This window comes from Rhinatrema bivittatum, chromosome 8 (assembly GCF_901001135.1).
Source record: "Rhinatrema bivittatum chromosome 8, aRhiBiv1.1, whole genome shotgun sequence".
NCBI lineage: Eukaryota > Metazoa > Chordata > Amphibia > Gymnophiona > Rhinatrematidae > Rhinatrema > Rhinatrema bivittatum.
In genome coordinates this window covers 39,483,257-39,493,934 of record NC_042622.1, presented here as the reverse complement: position 1 = coordinate 39,493,934, position 10,678 = coordinate 39,483,257, and the positions used below count along the sequence as shown (strand labels likewise).

Here is a 10,678-nt window from a genome sequence, read left to right as displayed (position 1 = left end):
CCACAGACTGTACCCTAGCGCTGCAGACAGCGAGGATCTCACCATCATGCTGGCTAGTGTTGCCCATCCTAGATAGCACGCTCACAGCTAAGCTTGGCAGTAACCACCCCTAATGATTAGAGCAAGCAGCAGCTTGGCATGCCAAAACTTTCTCAGGAACTGCTAGGCACCCTGTGTAAAATAAATGATCTAATAATATTACTTGGCAGGTGAACTTGGTCTCTCCAGTGATTCTCAGTCTGCAAAGGAAGGCACAGGGGCAAAACAATTGGGCCTTGACAGAAAGCTAAGGAAACCCGGTTTGTGGCTGAGACGGTAGGGGAGGCTCCAGTGTGTGCTGTAAACAGCTGCTTCCAAGCCCCCGGAGATCTCTCCCTCAGCTCTTAAAGCAGTAAATGAGGAGCAGGGGGAATGGCACTGCATGGGGCTAACAGGACCCTGATTAGCTCTCATTACAGAGAGCAGGCAGCCATTTCACTTATTATCAATTTATAATCCAGAATAAATACTTTTTATAATGCTTCACAACAAAATAAGCTCTACTTCCAGCTCTTGCTTAAGCCTTTCAAGTCTTCTTGCTCTGCCTGGGACTGGGACCAGATGCACAGGCAAAACACACAGGGACAGGGTCACGGCGGCATACGTGGAAACTCGAGACCCATCCAGATACGGAATGGATGAGCCCAGCAGGCCTACATCAAGGGTCTGATTCCTGGCTCTGCCTTTCTACTGCTGTTCTCGCTGTGGCTTTTAGATCAGACCCTGGCTCGTGCGAGAAAGACCCGGACTGGACCGGGAAGAAAATCCATAAGCTGAACCCTGTCTCACCTGCCTCCATCGCCAGGACGGTGAGGTTGTGCCAGCCCGCTGTCTCTCGGTCCAAGGCCTTCCCTATGGAGATAGCCCCAGTTTTGGCATCGATGTCAAAGATTCTTTCGTGGTCAGTGCTACGGTCAATGGCGTACCTGGACAGTAATGCAAAATGAAAGGAAAAGCATCTATAGGAAAAATCTGTGCACGAAAGGAAGATGTCACAAAAGCACATAATTAATGCTCAGCAGAATGTGCCTTATACCCAAACAGAACTAGTTTCACTGTACAAAACCCCTCTCCATTGCACTCAGACCAACACCATTTCACTAAACGCCCTCTGTACAACACACAGACCCACACCTCTTTACGGCTCCTGATTGTATAACACCCAGATCCACTTGCCCCCTACCTCCCTAGTGCTCCTCATTGTATAACATCACCCCAAACCCTTCTACTGCCACTGCTACTTAACACTTCTACAGCGCTACTTGATGTACAAACACCACCGCACATGAGACGCTCCCTGCTCAATGGCATTTACAAACATACAGGTCAACAGACATGGGGAGTTTCATATAGTAAGACACTGGTTAAAACTAGTTAGTTAATGAGGATGAAGGTGGACAAGCAGGCTTTTGTGTAATACTCAAACCCCTGCTTCCCCACTGTCCCTCACTGTATAATAGCAGATCCCTAACTCCTTACTGCTCCCCCTTTGGTGTAATAATCAGACCCCAACCTCCTTACTGATCCTCACAGTGTAATAATCAGACCCTTACCTCCGTACAACTCCTCATGGTATAATAATTAGACCCCTACCTCTTTACTGCTCCTCCTTTGCTGTAATAATCAGACCCCTACCTCCTTGCTGTGTAATATCCGACCCCCTACCTCCTTACTGCCCCTCACTGTGTAATATCAGACCCCTACCTCCTTACTGCTCCTCACTGTGTAATATCAGACCCCTACCTCCTTACTGCCCCTCACAGTGTAATAATCAGACCCTTACCTCCTTACTGCTCCTCAAGGTATAATAATCAGACCCCTACCTCCTTACTGCTCCTCAAGGTATAATAATCAGACCCCTACCTCATTCCTACCTCTCACTATGAAATATTCAGACCTTTATCTCCTTACTGCCCCTTACTGTATAATAATGAGACACCTATCACCTTACTGCCTCTCATTGTGGAATACTCAGACCTCTACCTGCTTAATGCCCTTCACTGTGTAATATCAGACACTACCTACATTTAGATAGACATGGTTTTATGGGACACAGCCAGCATGGATTTACCCAAGGGAAGTCTTGCCTAACAAATCTGCTTCAGTTTTTTGAAGGGTGAATAAACATGTGGACACAGGTTAACCGGTAGATACAGTGTAATCGGATTTTCAGAAGGCGTTCGACAAAGTTCCTCATGAGAGACTTCTAAGAAAACTAAAAAGTCATTGGATAGGAAGTAATGTCCTTTTGTGGATTGCAAGCCAGTTAAAGGACAGGAAACAGAGTGTAGGATTACATGGTCAGTTTTCACAGTGGAGAAAGGTAAACAGTGGAGTGCCTCAGGGATCTGTACTTAGATCAGTAATTTTTAATATATTTATAAATGATCTGGAAAGGGGCACAATAAGTGAGGTGCTTAAATTTGCGGATGATACAAAATTATTCAGAGTAGTTAAATCTCAAGCGGAATGTGATAAATTGCAGGAGGACCCTGTAAGACTGGAAGATTGGGCATCCAAATGGCAGATCAAATTTAATGTGGACAAGTGAAAGGTGATGCATTTAGGGAAAAATAACCCATGCTGTGGTTACACGCTGTTAGTTTCCACATTAGGAGTTATCAACCAGAAAAAAGATCTAGGCATCATAGCGGATAACACATTGAAATCGTCAGCTCAGTGTGCTGTGGCAGTCAAAAAAGCAAACCGAATGTTAGGAATTATTAGGAAGGGAATGGAGAATAAAATGGAAAATGTCATAATGCCTCTGTATCGCTCCATAGTGAGACCATACTTTGAATATTGTGTGCAGTTCTAGTTGCCACATCTTTAAAAAAGATATAGTTGCACTGGAAAAAGTACAGAGAAGGGCGACCAAAATGATAAAGGGGATGGAACAGCTCCCCTGTGAGGAAAGGCTAAAGAGGTTAGGACTTTTCAGCTTGGAGAAGAGACAACTGAAAGGGATATGATACAGGTCTATAAAAAGGACTTAACAGGTAAATGTGAATCGGTTATTTATTCTTTTGGATAATACAAGGACTAGGGGGGCACTCCATGAAGTTAGCAAGAAGCTCATTTAAAACAAATCGGAGAAAATTATTTTTCACTCAACGCATAATTAAGCTCTGGAATTCATTGCCATATGGCAGTTAGTGTAGCTGGGTTTAAAAAAGGTTTGGATAAGTTCCTAGAGAAGAAGTCCATAAACTGCTACTAATCAATAAGAATTAGTATCTTGGGATCGATTCATTTAATGTTTGGGTACTTGCCAGGTACTTGTGATTTGTTTGGCCACTGTTGGACACAGGATACTGGGCTTGATGGACCCTTGGTGTGACCCAGAATGGCATATCTTATGTTCTTACTGCCCCTCACTGTGTAATACTCAGACCCTTACCTGCTTACTGCTCCTCACTGTTTATTAATCAGACCTCAACCACCTTATTGTCCCTCATTGTGTAATAATCAGATCCCTACATCCTCACTGTCTCTCACTGTTAATAGCAAACCCCTTCCTGCTTACTGCCCCTCACTGCGTAATATCGGACCCCTACCTCATAAGAAAATAAGAATATGCCATACTGGGTCAGACCAAGGGTCCATCAAGCCCAGCATCCTGTTTCCAACAGTGGCCAATCCAGGCCATAAGAACCTGGCAAGTACCCAAAAACTAAGTCTATTCCATGTTACCGTTGCTAGTAATAGCAGTGGCTATTTTCTAAGTCAACTTAATTAATAGCAGGTAATGGACTTCTCCTCCAAGAACTTATCCAATCCTTTTTTAAACACAGCTATAGTAACTGCACTAACCTCCTTACTGCCCCTCGCTGCTTAATATCACACCCCTACCTCCTTACTGCCCCTCGCTGTGTAATATCATACCCTACCTCCTTACTGCCCCTCAGTGCGTAATATCATACTCCTACCTCCTAACTGCTCCTCGCTGTGTAATATCGGACCCCTACCTCCTTACTGCCCCTCACTGTGTAATATCGGACCCCTACCTCCTTACTGCCCCTCACTGTGTAATATTGGACCCCTATCTCCTTACTGCCCCTCACTGTGTAATATCGGACCCCCTACCTCCTTACTGCCCCTCACTGTGTAATATTGGGCCCCTACCTCCTTACTGCTCCTCACTGTGTAATATTAGACCCCTACCTCCTTACTGCTCCTCACTGTGTAATATCGGACCCCTACCTCCTTACTGCGTAATATCGGACCCCTACCTCCTTTCTGCCCCTCACTGTGTAATATCAGACCCCTACCTCCTTACTGCTCCTCACTGTGTAATATCATACCCCTAACTCCTTACTGCCCCTCACTGTGTAATATTGGACCCCTACCTCCTTACTGCGTAATATCAGACTCTTACCTCCTTACTGCCCCTCACTGCGTAATATCAGACCCTAAATCCTTACTGCCCCTCGCTGTGTAATAACATACCCCTACCTCCTTACTGCCCCTCAGTGCGTAATATCATACTCCTACCTCCTAACTGCTCCTCGCTGTGTAATATTGGACCCCTACCTCCTTACTGCCCCTCACTGTGTAATATTGGGCCCCTACCTCCGTACTGCGTAATATCGAGCCCCTACCTCCTTTCTGCCCCTCACTGTGTAATATTGGACCCCTACCCTCCTTTCTGCCCCTCACTGCGTAATATCAGACCCCTACCTCCTTACTGCTCCTCACTGTGTAATATTGGACCCCTACCTCCTTACTGCATAATATTGGACCCCTACTTCCTATCTGCCCCTCACTGTGTAATATCGGACTCCTACCTCCTTACTGTGTAATATCGGACCCCTACCTCCTTACTGCCCCTCACTGCGTAATATCATACCCCTACCTCCTTATTGCTCCGCACTGTGTAATATCAGACCCCTACCTCTTTACTGCTCCTCACTGTGTAATATTGGACCCCTATCTCCTTACTGCGTAATATCGGACCCCTACCTCCTTTCTGCCCCTCACTGCGTAATATCGGATCTCTACCTCCCTACTGCTCCTCACTGTGTAATATCAGACCCCTACCTCCTTACTATGTAATATCGGACCCCCTACCTCCTTACTGCTCCTCACTGTGTAATATCATATCCCTACCTCCTTTCTGCTCCTCACTGTGTAATATCAGACCCCTACCTCCTTACTGCCCCTCACTGTGCAATATCAGACCCCTACCTCCTTACTGAATAATATCAGACCCCCACCTCCTTACTGCCCCTCACTGTACAATATCGGACCCCTACCTCCTTACTGAATAATATCAGACCCCCTACCTCCTTACTGCGTAATATCGGACCCCTACTTCCTTACTGGCCCTCAGTGCGAAATATCAGTCCTTGGACTCCTCTTTACAGCACACCTCTCTTCGTGACGCACACACCAATTCTCTTTCCTTCTTTCTCTCACTCTGGATACTGCCCTGGCCCCTTTTCTCTCTTTTTATGCTACGTGAACTGATGACTGTAGATCGTGGTTTGATGCAGGGGTTCATGAGAGCCAGGGTTGAGTGAATTTATTTAGAAAATGATATGTATTTTATTACCCTTTTGACATTAGGAGGTAGTTTATATTTATACCAAATACCGTGTTTCCAGAAGCATGCTAAAATTAATTTCCATGATGTATGGCATATCCAATACACATCTAGGAGAGGAAATGCGCATCGCATTCGGAGAGGGCAACGGACTGAAGGCACGCATCTTTCTCTCTTTGTCCTGCGCTGGGGACTGGTCCCTTACATTTAATTTTCTTTCGCTGAGGAGACTGTGGAGAGCGATATTCATAATTTTCTGCTGCAGGGTTTCAAATAGTAGCAGGAATGAGTCATCTAGTCATTCTCCACCCCCCGGGCCTAGTTTCATTCATTTCTCTTTCCTTTACTGTCCTGCACCCCCATCACCCTGTCCCCCTGTCGAACCCCAGCCATCGTCCCATCCTCCACTTTCAATTACCCTCTTCCTTCCCTCCTTCCCTCTTCCCTTGTCATAGCTGCCCTTCGATTCCTTTAACTCTGTCCCCTCCCCATCTTGCACTCCCAGCCTTCTCCATCTCCTCCTCTCAATCTCCTTCAACCATCTCCCTCCCAAGCACGCCGAGTCTTTTTTGAATGGAACAATGGATGAAGAAGTAGATTAATTTAGTTCATTTGCTCTTTGCCTGTCTTGGCCCTGAATGCATTTTCCAGGCTCCTGTTAGAGCAGGGGGGGGGGGACGGGACGTGAGCAGCCGTTCATTTGCAGCCATGTGTTGTGTTCTGTTAATGGGAAATTTTCCAAATGCGGCGTGAAAAGCTTTTTCTTTTTTTTTTTTTTTTTTTTACCATATTTATATTTTCTCATTCTTTTTGTGCTGGTACAGGTCTCGTTGCGCTCTCTCTCTCTCTCTTTCTGTGTTTGTTCAAGTCTGCAAAACATCCGGTGTCTAACGTGTTTCATGATTTGTGAATATCACAAGGAACATTTATGCTGTTTTCAAGGGCTGATAAAACTCAAGAGGAATAAAAACCTAATGAAAACAATGTGTAGATTTTGTATGAACACACTAAAAAAAAGGTAAAAAAAAAACAGAGAAGCCTGTGGCTATGCTTGTGACTCTGTCCTGTTACTGTTGAAGAGCAGGATTCATCAAAGAAACAAGGGAGAGAGAACCAGATACCTGGTTATGCACCAGGAATGAGAGAGCCAGGGAGAGAAGAAGACAAAAACTGAAAAAATCTGCTTGCTTATGTTCTTGCTAAATACCTAGATTCCCCTAAGAAACAGGACAGACCAACAGAGAAAGAGGAAAAACCTCGGACCGCACTTTTGTATATTCAGCATTCTGGCAACTGCAAGAGCATTTCTGATTAGTGTTTGCCTTATTACCTGAGGGCCTTTTAGCTCAAAAAAAGACGTAAACGAACAGGAATATCCAAGCCTGTGGCCGTGTCAAAGAAAAGGATCCCCAATTAAAAGGAAGTTTCTGTGGGCCGAAAAGAGCCGGGGGGGGGGGGGGGGGATGCTCAATGTGCAGAACCCCTGCGGGGGGGGGTGGGCTCTCAGCTATTGCATGATGACACCTGGGGGCCAGACCTAGGGTGCATGTACGCTGGGATCTGGAGAGAGCCCATGACCTTGAACTGTCATTGCAATGGCTAGACTCGTTGGAGGGGAGTCAGAAAAATTAGCCAGTTGGGAAGGAAGACTTCTGGCATCCCAGTCCCATAGAGGCTGGAGCTGATTGAGCTGAAGCCCACAGTAACAGGAGGACGCTTCCCCTCCCCCCAACAGAAGGGGTTTCTCCTGCTTTTCACTTTAGCGTTGGACAACAAGACATGACAGGTAAATGCACACTGGGGGAAACTGAAAAGCAAAACAAAGAACCTCACTCACACAGAAGATTATATTTATTTGCTTCCATAAGAAAGCCTTCGTCGGGTTTCTCCATGAACACCTCAGCTGCCTGTTAAATACACAGCAAACTACGGAAACACACGTGCCACCGCTAACCTGAGGAAGCATCGCCAATTTCAAACATCTTTGGGAATGAATATGGGCAGAGGAGACTCCTCGTAATGGATTAACTGGTAGACAAGACAATTTCTCTAATTATAACGATCTCGTTAGCACAAAAGAAAATCAGTGAAACATTACCTCAGTGTGTATTTTCTGGGGAAATAACATATCCTGAACATGGAATAAAATGTCTGTCACAGTGGTGGTTCCAAGAAAAAAAAGAGACAATTTTGGAGCTGGTGATTTCTTTTATTGGACCAACAAAACAATGTATATATATATATAGATAGATAGATAGAGAGAGAGAGAGAGATACCAGCCCAGTGGTTCTGTGGCATCCCTGTACAGTGCCATGCAGAAAAACAAGATTTGACTCCCAGGCTGAGTTTCTTCTCTCCAGATTGACCAGGGCTGGGGATGCTGCAGAGGCAGCATTCAAAGCCTGCGGGGAAGGAGTGGGGACGGCAGGGGGCCTGAGTCATTGCTCAGCGGCGACATCTAGTGGCCAGGTATGGGACAATGTAGCCTGCCTCTGGAGAGAGCTGCAGTTTGGTGCTCCTGACCTAGGGCTGTCAATTTGATGCAATGGTTGGGCTGAGTCAGGGAATGTAAAAATCTCTGGGGTAGTTACAAATGAAGGCTCATAGAGCTGTAGCCCAGTTGAGGCGAGCTCAGATTGAACTGGAAGTCCAAAAGAGCAGGAGGCAAAGAAAAAAAATTAGAAAAACCTCTCTCTCTCTCTATATATATATATATGTTATTGTACATTAGCATTCAGGGCCCAGAAGAACCTAGAGACATCTGGAGAAGGGACCGATGAGGCCCCCAAAAGCTCATGCACAAAAACATCCTTACAGATTTTCTTCTTCCCAAACCTGTCCGGTTTTCAGGATATTCAGAAGGATTATGCATGAGTTACATTTGTAGACATCGGAGACTCCACATATGCAAATTTATCTCATGCATATTCATTGTGGCAATCGTGAATACCCCGCTGGATCAGTGTACCTCCAGGAGAGATCTGGGACGTACTGAGTTAGTCAAATGTTATAGGTTTAAACTTATTATGGGTAGTGCAAGGCACTACTGGGTAAACAAATGCTACTCCACATAGGCGTGGACACACAATTATTATTTTTTGAGTGGTCCTCACTAAATGATCTATGGAAGCATTGAAACTGACAATAACAATCCAGTTTTCACTGTAACATTGGAAACGGTTACATTTATGTATTAATTTTGGTGTGCATGAGGAGAGTAGCTTTCATAGGGACTTTTTATTCCATGTAGAAATGGCCTTTCATAAAGCTGCCTGCTTGATAGGCGAGTAAGGTTACTTGGACTAAGAGGAGGCATTCCTGGGGTCGGAACTGGGGAGGGATTTGGACTTGCGTGCAAACTTTTGAAAATTCAAATGGATGTGTGAAACGCTCCTGAAAAATGTATGCCTGCCATCAGCAAGAATGAATGTGTGTGGGTAAATTTGGTGGGATAATTTTCAAAGCAGGCTTATGCGAGTAAGTCCGCTTTGAAAACTGGTGTAATTTGTGTGTGTTTTTGCTGCACAAATTAGGTGCGATGTTACAAAAGTACCCCTAAAATTAGAAATGAGCAAACTCGGTGGACCAAGTGGTTCTTAACTGCCAAAATCTTCTGTGTTTCTATTTAACTGCATGGTTCAGGTTTACGAGTTATGAATGTGACTGTGAGCAGGTGGGAAAACAGGCATCTCACCGAGAAGCCATCATGGTCCACTTGTGCTAAGTACCTTAGAAGACTGCTATGCACTGTAGGTAGAGTACTACCTACATGCCTTGCAATTACTTCAGAATGCTGCGGGTCGACTGATCACCAGCTGTCCACGAGGGGAACAAGTTACCCCATATCTGAAAGAGCTCCACTGGCTGCCTATTGCCTTTAGAGTGCAGTTTAAGCTATTAATGTTGGTTTTTACATCACAATAAAAAGAGGGGCCATCATATCCAAAGGAGCTCCTTCAAATCTACTCTCTGTTTCAGGCTCTGCATTCTGCACACGAGCATTTGCTTACTATTTCCTCTTTTTAAAGCTCTCAGGCTGCAGATGACTCACAAGTGAGCACTTTCTGTGGAAGGCCCTACTTGTTGGAATGCTCTTCCATTAGAGCTTGAGGAACAATTAGATTTAAGAACATTTAGAAAAAACTGAAGACCTAGGATAGGCCTATTCTTTAATTGTTATGTCAGTTGTACCTTTGAGTCGTTCATTGTGAATGTTGGGGAGCTAAATGAAGTTGTGGATAACAGGATAATTATTTATTTGATGTTAACATTGTGTTTTAATATGTCTCGTTAACGTGCCAAGTTTTTGTTTAATTATGACTATGTTTTATTGTAGTCTGCTTCGTACAATATGTAGTTGAATGGGCAGAATATGAATTTTTATAAAATAAATAGAGGTGATGCTAATTAAACATTTCTCCAGTCCCCTGCCTCTTCAACCTCCCAAGCCTTAATGCTATGCCCCTGCCCTGCTCCTGTGCCCTTTTACTGTCCCTAACCCTACCCCTCTCAAAAAGCATTTCCTATCACAGCGACTACATTTTTTCTTCATCTCCGAGCAAGAAGATGAGAAACAAAACTGTTTGTTCCTTCCCATAAATACAGCAGAGTCCTGTGGGACTCACCTGTCACCCGGGAGACAACATATGCAGAGCAGAACATGAATGATTCAGACACTTCCCTTACTACACGTTTGACAAAATCTTAAAGCAATAAGACAAATCCCACGTCTGCATCTCAAGAGCATGTTTGAGGAGTGTCTGCATGTACTGTAGAGCTGGGGGTGGAAGGAGGGGTTTGCACAATATTTCTCTTTCTATGAGAGTGTGAAGACAGTTTCTTTTCATGAATGTGTGCATGAGTGTTTGTGTGTGTGTAGCACTGGGTCACGGGTCTGTAAACTAATGATCACGGCAGAACTGAGAGATGTAACTAGTATTATAGGCCAGTCCCGAGGGGTTCTGCTAATGTCAGTACAATATGACAAGAAACAACGTATGTCACCAATATCCTCAGGTACCAATATAGGACTAATGAAGGCCATGTATTATTATAACATTGAATATTGATCACAGTAGGAAAGAACGACCCTAA

At 44.6% G+C, this 10,678-nt stretch overlaps 1 protein-coding gene across 1 annotated transcript in view; it reads right to left on the bottom strand.

Moving 5' to 3' along the window:
- The window catches only part of CDH22 (cadherin 22), a 262,988-nt gene that overhangs the window by 64,394 nt on the left and 187,916 nt on the right, over positions 1-10,678 (bottom strand). Inside the window, exon 7 of the mRNA XM_029612679.1 lies at positions 829-965. Within this exon, the coding sequence (XP_029468539.1) occupies positions 829-965 (137 nt within the window). The remainder of the gene's footprint in view (positions 1-828; positions 966-10,678) is intronic.